This window comes from Chamaea fasciata, unplaced genomic scaffold (genome assembly GCF_029207755.1).
Source record: "Chamaea fasciata isolate MVZ Bird 193981 ecotype frontalis unplaced genomic scaffold, bChaFas1.0.hap1 SCAF_11, whole genome shotgun sequence".
NCBI classification, from domain to species: Eukaryota; Metazoa; Chordata; class Aves; order Passeriformes; family Sylviidae; genus Chamaea; species Chamaea fasciata.
The window spans coordinates 14,836,515-14,852,902 of NW_027094096.1; the positions used below are offsets into that span (position 1 = coordinate 14,836,515).

The 16,388-nt window shown below is 40.1% G+C and overlaps 1 protein-coding gene across 1 annotated transcript in view; it reads left to right on the forward strand.

The window, feature by feature from the left end:
* The window catches only part of ATP13A4 (ATPase 13A4), a 36,682-nt gene that overhangs the window by 8,613 nt on the left and 11,681 nt on the right, over nucleotides 1-16,388 (forward strand). Inside the window, exons 3-18 of the mRNA XM_066193332.1 lie at nucleotides 1,572-1,706; nucleotides 3,891-3,961; nucleotides 4,054-4,134; nucleotides 4,988-5,057; nucleotides 5,841-5,975; nucleotides 6,392-6,464; nucleotides 6,837-6,968; nucleotides 8,130-8,300; nucleotides 8,734-8,891; nucleotides 10,361-10,549; nucleotides 10,866-10,927; nucleotides 11,657-11,807; nucleotides 12,405-12,491; nucleotides 13,162-13,315; nucleotides 13,901-14,012; nucleotides 15,596-15,720. Coding sequence (XP_066049429.1) covers nucleotides 1,572-1,706; nucleotides 3,891-3,961; nucleotides 4,054-4,134; nucleotides 4,988-5,057; nucleotides 5,841-5,975; nucleotides 6,392-6,464; nucleotides 6,837-6,968; nucleotides 8,130-8,300; nucleotides 8,734-8,891; nucleotides 10,361-10,549; nucleotides 10,866-10,927; nucleotides 11,657-11,807; nucleotides 12,405-12,491; nucleotides 13,162-13,315; nucleotides 13,901-14,012; nucleotides 15,596-15,720 — 1,906 coding nt within the window. The remainder of the gene's footprint in view (nucleotides 1-1,571; nucleotides 1,707-3,890; nucleotides 3,962-4,053; nucleotides 4,135-4,987; nucleotides 5,058-5,840; nucleotides 5,976-6,391; nucleotides 6,465-6,836; nucleotides 6,969-8,129; nucleotides 8,301-8,733; nucleotides 8,892-10,360; nucleotides 10,550-10,865; nucleotides 10,928-11,656; nucleotides 11,808-12,404; nucleotides 12,492-13,161; nucleotides 13,316-13,900; nucleotides 14,013-15,595; nucleotides 15,721-16,388) is intronic.

Sequence of the window (16,388 nt, forward strand, 5' to 3'; positions counted from 1 at the left end):
GCAAAATGGATCACTTACTGCCTCTGTGTTTGAGCTGCTTTCTTAAATGAGCAGAGCAGCTTCCAGTTAAAATCCCAGGTTTTGAAAACCATAGATCTGCCTATTGAATACTTTATAATGAGACAATCTGCATCCTAATAGTCTGGTGCATGTTTTTTATTTTATTAAAAACATCTTATTAAGCTTAATATCCCTTTTTAATCTTCAATTCAGTTTGCATTTTTAATTACTTATTCTTGTGTGTAATTTTAAAAAGATGTGCCATGCCAAGCACTTTTCAAACAAATGAGTTTTTAAATGATCCTTTGTGTAATTAAACAGGAATTGAATCATATTGTATGTTCTTGTTATCAAGAAGCTTTCTTAAATATGCTCTGGGTCTTTGAAAATTTAAGATTCCCTTCATGATTCTTTGTGTTAAAATGACAGTTTTGTTTTGCTGTATTCTGATTATATCAGTTCTCAAATGTGATGGCTACTGCTAATGAGGATGCAAGTAATTTCATCATCTTGATCCTTGGAATTATCTTTTGCTTCTCATAAACCCTTAATTCTTAAGTCATCATTATCTCTGCATTTGCAATATAAGAGCCTATTAACTCACTTTTGTTATTGAATTTTGATTCACTTTAGTTCAAATGATAAGCACCTGTGTTATTCATTGGTTCCCATCTCAATCTGCATCCCAATGTCTACTTATTCTGAAATCTAAATTAAAGATATCAGAAAATAAATGTTATTCTACTTTAAAGACCAGTTTAAGATGAAAAGCAGGCAAATAAGATATGTAAACATTCCTAAAGTTCTTTTTTTAACACTTAAATTATTCCAAAGCATTCATATTTTGAACAAAAATCATTTTTACTCTTCCCTTTTCCAATGAAAAGTTTCATAACTGCAAAATTGCTCACACACAGACTGTAAGTCAGTGTCATAGTTGGCCTTAATGCATGTAGTTCAGTGTTTGGGACTGCAAATTAGCATGAGGCTGCTCACTATGGTAGTTGCTCTAATCTCTGAGACTGTACTACCAACACTTGCTGTCAGGCAGTTCTAATGTTCAAGTTACTTTATAAAAAATGGAAAGGTCATGAACTCATTTTCATTTTGTGGCAAAAGCTTGTCTAAGGTGCCATAAGAGCTGACACACTTCTTCCAATGAAGTGTCAACTCAGGAGTGACTGTAAAGGTAGTGGCACTAAATATCCATTTTGCAGCACAGTGCTGTGTTCCTTTTGATCTTCTGTTTACAGCACGGTCACTGCATCTCAGATTGTCCTGTGCTGTTTGCCTGTCCTAGGTCTTGACCTGGGTGTTCACATTCCATTCTTATCATCCCAACACCAGACCTGTGGTCACTGAAGTATTTGTAGTACTCACATTTTGACAGGACAGTGGTTCTAATGATTTTTCTCTAACTCATAAAGGTAGGGAGGCTTCTGTTGGTTAATCCTTAAAAAAGAGCCAGAGCGGGCTCTAGAAAGGCTACTGTAATCATTGACTCCGAGGTGAAAGTGTGTTTGGTCTTTGTTTGGGGCAAATTGTGACACTTCTCTTCTATACTCACTTAGGATGATTTTCGGATTTATTCTCGCAAGACTGTGACATGGATCTCTGTGTCTGCATTTATCAAAAGTAGATCAGATTATCCAGCCATTGAAGAAGACTCAATCTTCAGCAAAGCCATAATGAAGCCAAGTTTGCAAGTAAGTAAAGTATTCCCTGCAGCATCTGGGAGATGTTGGCAAATCTCAGCCATGCTTCATGGAGTGAAAGTGACCAGTGAAACACATCCAGCTAAGAATCTTGCGGCTTGAGGAGTACAGTGAGCTGTGGAAAAAGAAGAGAACTGTACTCAATGGTTGTTGCCTCTGTAAAAATCTTCTCTTTTTCTGAGGGGGGTTATGAAATGAGAATTATTTCTATTTGTGACAGAAAACCTATGTTATAAGTAGGAGAGCTTCAGGAGACTGGGGTTGGCAGTGAAGAATCAGAATTGCAAACAAAAAAAAAAATCATTCCTCCCATGAGAATCAGGGAATTTAGGGGTGACTGTGTGTGTCAAGGGAGACTGTGCAGAACTGAACACAGCCGCCCCAGTAACATAAAAACAGGGATGAAAGAAGCTGATGGGGAATAAAACAGAAAAGTGCCTGAGCTACGTCAGTATTTCCTGAAATGTTTCATCAATATATTTTGCTTCCTTGCCTTTGTATGCACCAATTTGTTCTTTAATTTACATTTGCTGGAGTCAGGTTAGCAGGAGTCATTGTTAACCGTTCTTGCAAAAATGTATTCTAGTCTCTGCCAGTTCCATAGATTTGAAATCCCAGTGAGACACTGGGGAGAAGGTAGACAATGGATTGATCTGAGCAGATCTCCATTTCCCTCATGAACTGAGTAAATTATCCCATGTCTAAAACATATACCAGGCAGTTCAGTTATATGACTTGCTTGGCATTACATGTTAAGTTTGTGTGAGCAATAGGAAGGCAAAATGACACATTTGCTAATATCTGGCTCTTGATTATAGATACTAGAGCACTGCACCGAGCAATCCAGAAAAGAGCTTTTTTCCCTTTCAGGAAATAAATGTCTAACTTAATAGAATTTCTTTTTTATATCTACAACAAATTTAGTAAACATTTTTAATATAAACTCAACTTTAGCTGAGCACAGCTGTTGCTATTTCTGCTGTGAACATAATTAATGTACCTAGGAGAGTTTAGTGCCAACTAGTTTAATTAACTGGCACAATATGAAGAAAAAAAGTCAAGTACAACTTCAAATAATAGACCCTTTGAAAACCACTTTCATATCAATCAAAACATCTAGATAGAAAAGACCAGATTTCAAAAGCAGCAAAGAGAGAACAGTTTAATCCTTCCCTAGCAATTCAAAAGCCCCTACTTACAAGTCAATTATAAAGTGTTTTTGCCATTTAAGCTACCTAAGTCTACAGAGTTCTGTGTAGTGCCCAAGAGCTGTCCAAAGACCTCTTCCAACAAGGAGTCAAGTCCCTCGCTTCCCACTCCAGTTTTTAACATTGCAGATATTGCAGCTCCTATTGCATAAAATCCTAACTCCAGACCTCTTGTTAAGTTAATGACTGTGGTTATAGCTCCATTTTGAGTCAGTGGATGAGTTGAGTCTAGATTTCATTGGCCTATAATAATGCTTATTGCGCTGGGTAGGGAGAGTTCCCTGGAGCTGATTTCTTTATCACTTGTGTGTACAGGTGTATAGCCCTGCCTTCTGCCAGCTGATAGGAAGTGCCATTATCTCTAATAGGCTTTGTTATTTTTGTGCAGGACAGGACAGACTCCTCTTGCAAGTTATAAATGACAGCGTGTTTCTAATGGATAACTGCTCTGCAAGGGCTCAGCATTAGCAGTGACTCATTATCCTGGGATGGCCTTTCTTGTCTGTTGGCACATCTGTTTAGCTGAAGAACTCAGCACTATGCTGGGAAATGGCCCAAAGACCCCTGCTTTCCCCAAAACCAGACAGAAGACAAGGGAGTTGTTGGCTGAAGACAGGCTTTTTCAGCTGCCTGTGTACCCACCATGGTATCAGTGATCTCTTACATTCATTCTGTGAGATCAGAGTAAAGATTATTCCTTTCCTCACAAAGAACACTGCATTGTACTTGCTTGACGTAAAGATCTGTAAAGCTTACTGGAACCTGAACTGAGCTGGGGTTCCCCATCTATAATTCAACTAGGGAGTTAGTGTGTGCAGTCTTGTCTTCTCTCCCTCCTTGCCCCCATGAAATTTCCTTTGTCTGTACCTGACCCCAGTGAGGTTGCCTAGATGAGCTCTGTGAGCAGGTCTCAGAGTATTTTTGTTTGCTGTGTTGCATGTATTGTTGTCCCTGTTTTGTTTTCCAGGTGAAAACTATCCAAGTACAAAAAATTCGCTATGTCTGGAATATCTATGCAAAACAGTTCCAGAAAGTTGGGTGAGTTCACTGCACTGATTGCACAAGTCTCTAAGGAAGTCAGGTGTCTTTGTGAATAATGTCCTGAGGAAAACACTCCCTTTCTATTTTAGAGTCCTAGAAGACCACTACACTTGCTCAGCTATACATGATAAATTTGGTTCTGGTCTCACCTGCTGTGAACGGAATGTCAGGTACACCTTTTAAAACATGAACACTCAACATATGGATTTCAAAGATATGTAAATTCTTTCTGTTTTTGAGCTTCCCAGGAGTTTTTGTGTATTTATTAATATGCACATAATTTTAGATGAAACAGTCATGCATGGAAATATTGATTGAAAAGGGCTAGAGAATGTTGTTTATTCCTTGTCAAATTTTTTGAAGTGCCTCAGTATTTATCACTGTTATTGTTGTCAATCAGGAAATAACTATGTCCAGTAACTAACTTTAGACAGTTCTTATTTGGAGCAACAGAAAATTTCTGTGAAAGAGTGCAGATAAGTTGTATGTTTGCTTCTACACTGGGGTTCCAAATTGACTAGTTCTGGTCATTGAATTTATTCTCTGATAAACTACTGTATCATTAAGCAAGTTACAGAACATGTATTTATGAAACTGCTAAATAGAGAAATAATCTCCAGTTGACTGAATACTGAAAATCCAGCTCCTGACATTAGCTCATGTCAAATCTTACATTCCAATCACTCTTTATGTTTTTGCAAAATTATTTGGGTTTGGATCATTTGGTTTTAGATGCAGAATTCCTGTTTATGGTGTCTCAAAGTAATTTTTGTGTGATGGAAACATTTGCCTAATAGGTTGTGTTTTACCTCTTGTCTACATAAGTAAATGTCGCTGACACAGCCATCTTTTCTGACATAAGCACTGTAGGGACCCTTAATTTTTTTTTCTTGAAGAAATATCCTCCCAGCCTTTAAACTGGGATCAAAAGAAGCTCTCAGGACTACTGAAATCTGGGGGTTTTTTGAGCGAGTGACATCGTCACTATTTTATCTGTGAGTGATGTGTCTTTATCCTGTACAGGAGACTTATATGTGGGCCAAACACTATTGATGTTCCAGTGATCCCCATTTGGAAACTACTCATCAAAGAGGTTAAGCATTTCTGTTGCATTTATTCTAAGCTGCTTGGGAGGCCATGTGTGCAAATAATTGATTCTATATCTGATTTAACTTCCTGCTACTCACTCTTCAAGCACATTTCTTTTTCAAATCCTGTTGGAAAAGTGTTCCGTGAAATCATAAATTCATTCATTCTCCCTTGTTCCCTATCTTCCATGACCATGCCTGTGTGTCTGCTTGGTATTTCTATGTATCTGTGTCCTGGGGGCTCATTCTATTTGCCTTCTGAGGGCCACTGAAGGTTTCCAAGCTGCACTGGAAATGAAACCTTCCAGACAAGGGCTGTCTCTTAATCAACAGAGGTTAAGTGAACATCAGTACCTGGCTACAGCTGCAGAGAGATCCAAGGGGCTCATGATTTTGGGCACAGCACCACACAAAGCACCAATATCTCTTTCAGACAGGAACAGCCTATATGTGGCCTAAACAGGGTGTTTGTGGCCATGTGCTTATGGCATGTGAGCTCCATGATCACAGCACAATCTGCTCTTCTCTCACCTTTGTTACAAAAGAAGCAAACAAAACAAGGATTGGGCTGAGTCATTCACATCCTAAATAGTATCTTATTGGTCTTTATGTCAGATGAAGATGACTCGATCTGATTAAAGTGACGGCTAAGAAAATTACAAAGGGGTCAGAAGTCACAATACTTAAAGTCTCTTATTTCAGACCTTTCCCAACAGGTTAAATTGTCTAGGTACCTGGGGGCCATTTAAATGTGGCCAGCTCTTTACTATTGCTGTCTCTCCAAACAGGTCCTAAATCCGTTTTACGTCTTCCAGCTGTTCAGTGTATGTCTGTGGTTTGCTGAAGATTACATGGAGTATGCCACTGCCATCATAATCATGTCTCTCCTCTCAATATTTTTGACTGTATATGATCTTAGAAAGGTGAGACACCTCACGTTTTCCACATGGCAGATTTACTTCTAATGTCTGGGAAAGGCCAGCATGTTGCAACATGCACACAGTGCTACTAGACTTACTCAGAGGTTTAGTCTTGTGACCTTGTGTAGTAGCAGGTGCAATGGCCTGGCCTCCTAGTCGTAATCTCTGTGTGGTGCCTTATCCACATCCTCCCTTCCCCATTCCAGTGCTTCACCTTGTAACATTTTGTTACACTCTCAGTAATTAGGATGGATAATGTCTTTCTCTGTGTGGTTGTACACAGAGTTCCTGGTAGAGCCGGAACCCAGTTTCTGAAGGCTCTCATAATTGCAAATAACAAAAGGAAATAATTGTTAGTGGATAAATTGCATCATGTAAGTAAGATGTAACACTTTTGTGTGTTCTTCTTTAATTTATAGCAATCCATTAAACTGCACAGACTGGTTGAGTCTCATAACAACATCATGGTCACTGTCTGCAGAAATAAGGAAGGTGACTCCTCTATGCTTCTTTTTTTCAATGTGTTTTGTTTCTCTAGCAATTTATATCAAACCCAAGCACGTGTAGTAACAGATTTATTCTAAAGTGGTTTTCCTCTTCTGTTTCTCAGCTCAATTAACTCACTTCTCCACATTGAGTTAATTTCACTTAGAAATATGTCGTGGCACATCAAACATGTTAATATTTGAGTGCAGCCTTAGCAGAAAATTGTCAGGAAAACTAAGTTGTTTTTCTTAAAGCAATGTTGACATAGCCAACAACATACCAATTAAATGGCTGTGAGTCCACTTCCTTGTATTTTTTTCCCCTTGTTACAGAGAAATATATGAAGAACACAAAGTTTGCATTTCTTGTTACTTTCAGATTTCCAAGAGCTGGAATCATACCATCTTGTTCCTGGAGATATGCTGATTTTGAAAGAGGGCAAAACCCTTTTGCCTTGTGATGCCATCCTGGTCAGTGGGCAGTGCACTGTAAATGAAAGCATGCTGACAGGTACAGCTCATCCCTCCCAGGTTTGCCACCTGAACACCCATGGCTTCAGCCAGTGACACATGACAGGCAGTGTTACCATGTGCATTCCTTTCTGTGAGACAGTCCATAGTTGGCTGAGAAGGGGATTCTTTTGGTTCAATATAATAGAGATTGAATTGTTAATTGTCTGAACAGACAATATGGACTTTAGGAAGGGCAATTTATCCTTTTCTACCTTCCTGGGGTGCAGCATTTAGGAAGTGGTGATCTGATTAGAAGGGAAAGAGTGGACAGTGGAGAGGAGTGAGAAAGACAGAAGAAGAAAATGGATATAAAGCAAAGTTTATCCTACAGAGGGCCCACAGTCCACTCTAGCTGCAGGGGTTTCTGTCACTCACTGGATTGCTGCAACATCTTCGACCTGTGGAGTGTCTGTCTAGCCCTCCAGACACTCAGCCTCATGTTCCTGTGATAGCAGTGGAGGACACTCCAGGTCACTGGAAAGCAGGATTTTTGATGCAGGAGGAGGTCACAGTTCTATTTCTTGTCTTTAAATTTGGTCTTGGTCTGAATCAAACTGTAACTGACAATTCTGAAATTTCATATAAATGAGAAGTTCCAGAAACATCTTTCATTTAGAAAACTTCAGCTGTAATGAAATATTTCTTCTTCACCTGAGTGTCTGCTGTGACATAAATAGGGTGTTTGTCACCTGTCAAGCATTGAGCTAAAGGCCCTCCTTTTTACTAGAGAGGGAAAATAGGGAATATCATGTTCCCATCTGCTTGAGGGAATGTGTAGTGACCTGCACATGAGGTTCAAATTAGGTAAACAACTTGTGGCCATTCAAAGGCAGTCATGCAACACCTGCTCAAACTTCTTTGTCTACATCTATAGCCAGGGTTTGGAGTCCTTGGACTGCTTTCAGTTCTCAGACTTACAGTACAGAAGCTGCTGTACTGATGCAAAGGAAAACTTTTCTCTGGCCATCTGTTTGTTTGCTAGGCTTTAAGCTCTATTCACTCTGAAGATGTCAGAATATAGAAGTAAAATTTCTGTAAACTGGTTTCTCTAGTAAATACCTTTAACTTACTGCCTAGATGTCTAGGTACCTATTTTGAAAGTCAGCAGGCTGTTATTAAGTATACTGTGGTTTCCCTCATCTGAGCTAATCTTCCCCAGGAGAAAGCATTCCAGTAACAAAGACCCACCTACCCCGAGCTGATAATTTCAAGCCCTGGAGAGTGTACTGTGCAGAGGATTACAAAAAACATGTCCTTTTCTGTGGAACAGAGGTCATCCAGACCAAGGCAGATGACAGCGGAGTAGTGAAAGCTGTGGTGCTGCGGATTGGTCAGTCAACACTTGAGTTCACTTTTCCTTCCATGATTTTTCTCACTGGAACAGTCTGAGAATGTATCAAATCCCATTAATTTAAAGGCACTAATCCATATTTACAACAGATGGAGAATCATTACCCTGGGCTGGGCTGAGTTATTATGCATTGTTTCTTTTTGCTTGGCATAACTTCTACAAAAACTGCCAGCATAAAATTATGAAAAAGAATATTGCTTTGCTTCTAAGACATTGAACAAAAATCCTTCCCCCTAAGACAAAAAAATCTCTTTTCTATATTCTGCAGATAAGGTCACACACACTAAAGTTAAACATCTGGGCCTTCTTTCATAAGTTTCAGAAATTATGAATAATTTTGAAGCCCCCCATTCTTTGCAGAGAATTTTTTGAAATATTTTCCTCTTGGAATGATTTAAATTTGTCTGTCCAGGTTTCAACACAGCCAAGGGGGATCTGGTGAGGTCCATTCTCTACCCTAAACCCATGAACTTCAAGCTGTACAGAGATGCCCTCCGGTTCCTGATGTGCCTCATAGCATTTGCAGCCATTGGAATGATCTACACAGTGTGTGTATTTGCACTTAATGGGGTGAGTTACTAAATTCAGGAGAAATGGTTCACTTGAAACCCTTTTAAAAAAGTTCACTCATTCTCATGCATCAAGGTCAATGTGAGAAGAGTTAGAAGAGTTATAGACTGTAAATGGTAGTTCTGCAAATTTTGAAGCCCAATTGATTTGGAACTTCAGAAGCTTTCAAGAAATCATTTCATGCCACGATAATTATATGCCAATGTAAATACAAGTCATGAGTTGCAAGGTTGATTCTGCAATTCAGCTTTTGAATAATTTTTCTCCTGGGGAATAATCTACAATCAGTTGGCTCAGAAGATTATTTCCCCTTAAGATATCAAAGAAAGCATGTTTAAGAACTTATTCTTGTGTCTGCTTTTTTCCTTTCTTTTTTTTTTTCTTTTTTTAATTTAACTTCTCCATCGAAATATGTAAAATACATGCTGATGCTATGTCAATCACTGAAATCATCTTGTCAATCTTTTAAGATTGAATCACAGGGTGTACTCAATTCTTTCTTTTCTGTGAGGGTTTATCTAAAGGTGGGTGGTAAGGGTGGTAAGCACTGCACTGTAACATAAAATAGATACAAAATATTATCACACTGGTGTATTCTGTGGTCTGAGACAGTATCATGGAGGGAGAACCAGAACATGATGGAAATTCAGCACATCAAATGCAGCGTGATTTGTGGTCCAAGTCCCAAGCTCAGAAGTAGTCACAGTAGACCTCTATGACAGTTTGCAAGTGTTTCTGAACTCCAAATTTGCTTTAGTTTGCAGTGTTTCAGTGTTGGGACCCCAATTTAAAAAGCATTCAATTCTTTAGCATTCATATCAACTGCCCATAATAACGGTGCCCACACTCAGCATCCTGGCAGTTAGTTTTATTCTGACCTCTTAGCTCCCAAATTATAGATTGCTTTTACAAATGTAACTGTTACTTCCACATCTCTTCCTGCAGGTAATAACAGTTTTCTTTCACAACTCCTAGAACATAAGGTCAGAAGAAATCATTAGCTCATACATTCTGCCCTCATTTTCAGCACCATCCCGTATTGTCTCACCTGTCACCTTAACATGGAGTCCAGAGCTGTACCTGTAGGCATTTGGATGAATGCCCATATGAATAGCAGATTCCTGTGTGCTGTGTCATGGGAAAATGGGTTTGACTGAGGGTGTAATGATCTAGCTGGCACGTTTGAACATGTGTTTTGGAGGAGGCTGTGAAATCTACCTGGCAGGTTTGTTTGCATGGAGAATGGATGAAGGCCTGGAGGCTGCACTTTAGCAGTGTTGAGGCTTTAAAGCCTCTGGTTAAATTAAGCCTAGTAATTTCTTATGGAGATGAATATGGGATAGACCATGGGCAGAAAACTGCACAGCCTGGAGCACCTACAGGGGAGGGGGGATGAAGAGGGCTACACCCAGTGCAAGCTGCACTCCTTGCCACACTCTTCCTGATAACTGCCCTTATTATTATGTCAGGAGGAGGCAGGAGAAGTGGTGAAGAAGGCTTTGGATGTTATCACTATTGCTGTCCCACCAGCTCTGCCAGCTGCCTTGACTACAGGAATCATTTATACCCAACAGAGGTTGAAGAAAAAGGGCATCTTTTGCATCAGCCCACAGAGGATCAACGTGTGTGGACAGCTGAACCTTGTGTGCTTTGACAAAGTAATGGCTGTGTGGTGGTTATGCCCTCTTTGGTAATGGGAGCCATGCTGGGGTGGGAGGCTGGGGTTTGATTGAGCGTTTCTGTTGTGTTTTAGAAACACAATGACCAATGCTGTGTACTTAACTTCTTGGTGTCTGAACAGAAGCTATAGCAAATTCTTTTTTTTTCTTGGAATCTAGGAATTGCCTGGTAGCCCTTTTGCTCTGCACCATGATGGTGTTTTCTGGGCAGTAACTTCTTTAAATAAGTATTTTTTTTTAATTTCTATTGGAGCTCTCATGTGGAAAGTTAATTTAAATTTGCATTTTAACCTAGACTGGCACCTTAACAGAAGATGGCCTGGATCTTTGGGGCTTCCTGCCCTCTGAAAGAAACTGGTAAGTCTTCTTGACACACCAATGGCATCTAAATTTGTCGGGGTAGTGATTGAGTTCTTCTACTAGACAAAGAGTCAAATCTGAAGGACGGTTACTGTTAAACAGTTACATTAAGCAGTTTGAAATTCCCCATGTCTAGATTTTAAATTTTATTTCTATATCCTCTGGAAAATGCATTGTTTGCCTTATCCCAGGGATACTGGTCCACATGAAAAGATTGTTGCCAACATTTGGAACTGCATGTCTGGGCAGACAGTGTTCAGTAAACAGGCTGGGTTAGATCTCAAAGCTGCAGTGTAACCCCAACCCTTTATGACAGCAAGTCACTGTTACCCACAAGTTTGACACTCTGTTCTTTCAGTGGCCTTGATTTTGCCCATTTACATTTCCAGAAGTGTTCATATGCAGAGTTGCTCAAACTTTTATCAGCTTCAGAACTCAAAGAATCTTTGCACAAGTGTCAAGAAAGATAATTTATAATAATCTATTCCTTTCTCCATCCCATCTGACCCCCTAACTAGGCATAACACAGCTGGTTTGAGCATGTGTATCCCAGCCTAAATAGGTGCATGAAAAGCAGTTCATGGGGGAAGACAAGTCCCCAGAACATGCATGTGGTCTGGTCTCAGGATGGGACTTTAACTGCTTTCAATTTAGGACTCTTTTTCTGTTAGTCTTATGCTGTTTGGTGTTCTCTGAGAGTAACTTTTATGTTCTCTTTTGCTTTAGCTTTCAGGATATTCACAGTTTCCCTGCAAACCGTGGCCTGCCTTGGGGCCCAGTGTTCAAAGCACTGGCAGTTTGTCATTCATTAATTGTTTGGGAGGGCAAGATCCAAGGAGACCCACTGGATGTGAAAATGTTTGAGGCCACTAACTGGGTAAAGCTGTGATTTGTTGTTATGCAAACACTGGAGAGCTCACCTTGCCATCTCAGGTTTAGCCGGACACTTATCAAAGTTATGAAAAACTCAAGAACTCTGTTAAATAACTCCTGTGAAACAGGAATAATTGAGTTTCTTTTGACACCAAAAATATTTTTTTCCTCACAATCACGTTGTGATATAAAAAAATCCAGATGATTTGTGGAATACTTCAGGAGTAGAGTTTTCTGCATTAATACAAATTCTTGTGTATTATTTTTTCATTGAGTCTATGTTATAGCTAAAGATTTTTCATTATTTAATTGTGTTGTAATGAATAAAGGACTTATTGTCAGTGAGAGGACATAGTCTATTTGCTGTGCAAGGGTACAGCATTGTCTTAGTGAACTTGGTGAGGCTTTCTATTTGATTGCCAAGAGACACAGTGGATTTTCCATTATTGGAAGTTTTTTAGTTTGACGTCAGACAGACCCCTCCCAGGAATGAATAACATACCTTGTTTGGAGGCAAGGAAAAGCTCTAAATGGATCTTTGAGGTTCCTTTCAGCTATACTGGTGTTGCAGTCTGAAATATTTTTGTCTTTCATTACAAAGGTGATAGATGATTCCAGTGGACACCAGATTGAAGGTCAAGGATCCACACGTGCCACAGTTGTTAGACCTGGACTTAAAGCCACCACTGTAAGTTATTTGCAAGAGTCACATTCATGATTAAGTTAGACTGTCAGTGTAAGGGTTACCTTTCAGTATAGGAAAGCTTGGGTGTCCTTGTCCAAGAGAGCTCTTCCCCCCTTTGTCTTTCCTGTATTGCCTGCAGAGAGATTGCCTTGCTCTGTCTGATTACAGATGCCTGGGTAAGTTTGCTGCTCACACCAGAAATGGGGATGCTGGGTTACAGATTGTCCAGCTCAGAGGTTTGCCTGTCCTCTTGGCCTGAGACTCAGTCTCAACTCAGCTGTTTGGGGAATGCAGTGGAGTCTGGTGGCTGATGTCAGACCCTCACTGGTGACATACAGTGGTGGGAAACTCTCTGACAACCATTTTTTTTGCAAGACCAGTGTAAGACCTAACAGAGTTTTACTAAAGAAACAGGACTAGTAAATTTATTTTCAGTAAATTACGTTTAGTAGTCTGCTAAAATTGCCAGTGGACTTTTCCTACTGCTTAAGCTAAAGATTTCTGCACAAATTTAATCTCATCTTTATGTACCTGTTGTTTCTATCTAAGTGTGACAAATTAGCCCATTATACATAGTTAGCTTCTTACCATGGCCCAAAGGACAGGCCTAAAATTCTTCAGTCTGAGTTTAAAATCCTTGCTAGATAGTGTAATCCACTTGTTTTTCTCCTAGGCCCCAGTGGAAGGAATTACCATTTTACATCAGTTCCCATTTTCCTCAGCCTTGCAAAGAATGTCTGTAATTGCCCAGGAAATTGGTGGAAATCCACAGGCCTTCATAAAAGGGGCTCCTGAAATCATAGCCATGCTGTGTAGAGCAGAAACAGGTAACAAACATTTATAAATGCATCCCAGAAACAGATATGTATAAGTGACTTTGGATGGTGCAATGAAATGGAAGGCCCAAATGAGATTTCTGTCTAAGACTTTGCACTAAAGCCATAAGAGTGTCTCTCTTGTAGTCCAAGTCTAAGACTCTCACACAGCTCTTCTCAACAAGGAAGGATTTTGAGAGAGATAAGAGATGAACTACAAACCCCTGCACAAGGTGTACAGTCTCTGGCAGAATAGATATTTGGAAAAGTTGTCTAGAGGTCTGCCCCCCCTCAAAAAAGTTGGGTTTTCTTCTCCAAACCTTGGGAGGGTAGCTAGAGAGGCACAGATCCTTCATGACACCCTGGAAGAAGGTAAGTCTTTGCAGTTTAGGATCTGAGCTCAAAATGATAAAGGAGAGGCAAATATTTTCTTATTGAACAAAATAAAATTCATCTCCTTTCTTTGATGTGCTTGCCGTATTGGTAGACTCTAGGTCTACAGGCCCTCTGGGACATAAACCTTCGCTACTCCAAGGCTTCCTTTTATTAGAAAGCAGTTAAATGCTGTGATAAACTGTCTTTTCCTCTTTTGCACAGTCCCATCAGACTTTGAAAGCAAACTCCTGCTCTACACAGCTCAGGGTTTTCGGGTCATTGGACTGGCCTGTAAATCTCTGCAGGGAGTGAAGCCGCCTGCTGCTCTAACAAGGTAAGCCATAAAAAACACTGCTTCTGGTCACGTTCAGCCATGGGCCAGGGGTGCCTCACAAAGCACCATCACCACATCACCCTGCCAAGAGCAGGGTTATAGTACAGAGTTTTGTTAGATTCGGGCCAGATGGAATCTGATTTAAATCTGGATATATGTCTGGGAATTGATAGAGGGCACTCCTGTAGCACATACACAGAATCCTTGCATTTCTTAACTCCCATTTCTCAACTTTCTCAACTCTGGATTAACATAGGAAGCATAATCCTATTACACTCTGAAGATTAGCACATGCCTCACCCCTTCATTCCATGATTTACACTAGTCTCCTTGCAGATTTACCCATGCTTTCAGTTGAAGAGAAGACTTTTCAAAACTTTTTTATTATACACACTCTTCGATTAAGCAAAGGCAGCAGATGAACCCCATCTGCTGTTCTCCAGCCCAAAGTCATCAAACTGCTGTTGTGTTGGTTCAATCATTTAACTCTCTGGCTTTAGCCCTGTTTAGTTTCTAAACAAGTCAGCAAACTCTTCTATTATGCTCATGGTATTAGTTTTTCACAAGCCTCACAAAAGAACACTTACACACGAATCCATATAGTTTTCCCCTTTTGCTTTTGGTTGTGATACTCCAGAAACACCACTTTTGAAATATCTGCAGTTACTGAGTGACTGCTGTCCTCTCTCTTTACTAGCTGCAGGTCCTAATCCAGGTGAGGCTCACTTGCTTTTGCAGAGGGTTTTTTGCTTTGCTGAAAGGGCCAATGACACTGAGGCAGAGTGCAAGTGGTTACGTGACTCTTGTGGCAGGTGTCATTATAGACCTATCCAAGCCAAAGAGCAAATGTGTGTGAAATGGCCCAGATTCTGCAGTTGTGTATGCAGTTACAGCATGTGTGATTTTTATGCTGCCAGGAGAAAGGAGAAAGCTGCTGGCCAAACACAAGATCTGCTGTGAAAGCAGTGACCATTCAGGCACCACCTGACTCAGCTACTCTGACTGCCATGAAAGTGTTTGGCATCTCCTTGGTGTCTAAAATAAGTGCTTGAAAGCTTTTCTTCTTTCCAGATTCTTCAGTTGACCTGTGTCCCTGAGAGACCTCTCGTTCATAACTCAGGGGTGGGGTGTCTACTAAATTCTGTTCTCAACTGCATGTGTTCAACTGTAAAAAAACAATAGCACAGGTGAAAAGAAAAATGTAGGGGAAAATAGAATTGGAGTTGCTACAGGCTGCTTGCTTAGGTCCAACTGTCAAGAGGAGTAGACACATTAACTGAGGTGTGTTTCTTTGTTGTAGAGTCCTCAAATGAGAAGGCCTAGTATGCAGGAACTTTCCAAATCAGACCACCACAGTTTGGGAATTCTGCAGGAAATTTGGGGTTCTGGTACTGAATTAGCACCGCTGGTATTGAAATAGCACCACAAAAGACAGACATCCTGGCACTGCAGAAAATAGACAAATTATTTTAATTCTTTTGAGTTAGGTAGGATGGTTGATAACTATAACTGGCTATCACCAAATCCAATGTGATAAAGGTAAAATAAATGCTTAAATCTCTCTGTTTCTTTTTGACTGTTAGGGGGGAGGTAGAATCTGATCTGACATTCCTGGGTCTGCTGATAATGGAGAATCGATTAAAGAGTGAGACAAAGCCTGTTCTGGAAGAGCTCAGTGCTGCCCGCATCAGGACTGTTATGGTCACAGGTATCTAAAAATGGTAGATTGTTTTTGTGGTCACTGGCCCAGACAGGGTGTCCACCGATGTTTAAGTGAAAAGTCTGCTTATCAACACCACTGGTAGGAAGGCACAGGTATTTAATCCAAGAAGCATCTGTGTTTTAACAATGACATAGGGTAAACCATGTTCCCTCTGGCAACTTCTCCAGGCTGTGTCTAATTCTTATAAAGGCATGCCATGCAAGATCCCTTTTTTATAGGGCCTCCTGAAATGAGCAGAATTGGAGCATGCATGCTCAGGACAAATCTCCAAACCTTTTGACATCTGTAACTCATGCCTACCACTGCCTTTTTATCCTTTTTTTTTTTCCTTGAGGGGCTATTCTATCCAAATCCAAACCAGGGTTTGGATAAAATAACCCCAAGTTTTTCCATTGTCCAAAGACTTGGGCCTCATCCCTTTCAGCCTACATACACCAAAGCCAATCAATGAGAATCAGGGATACCAGCAGCAACTTAGCTGGTATGCCCTTAGCTGAACCCCCTTTTTTTTTTTGTCTAAAACAATCTAGGAGCACATTTCCCATATGGATTTCTTCAAGCTGAATACGAAAATACTTCATGTCCATATCAAAATGTTTCTTTTCCAAAATGAAAATATGTTTAATGGTTGAGACAGACCTTATCTGCAATGT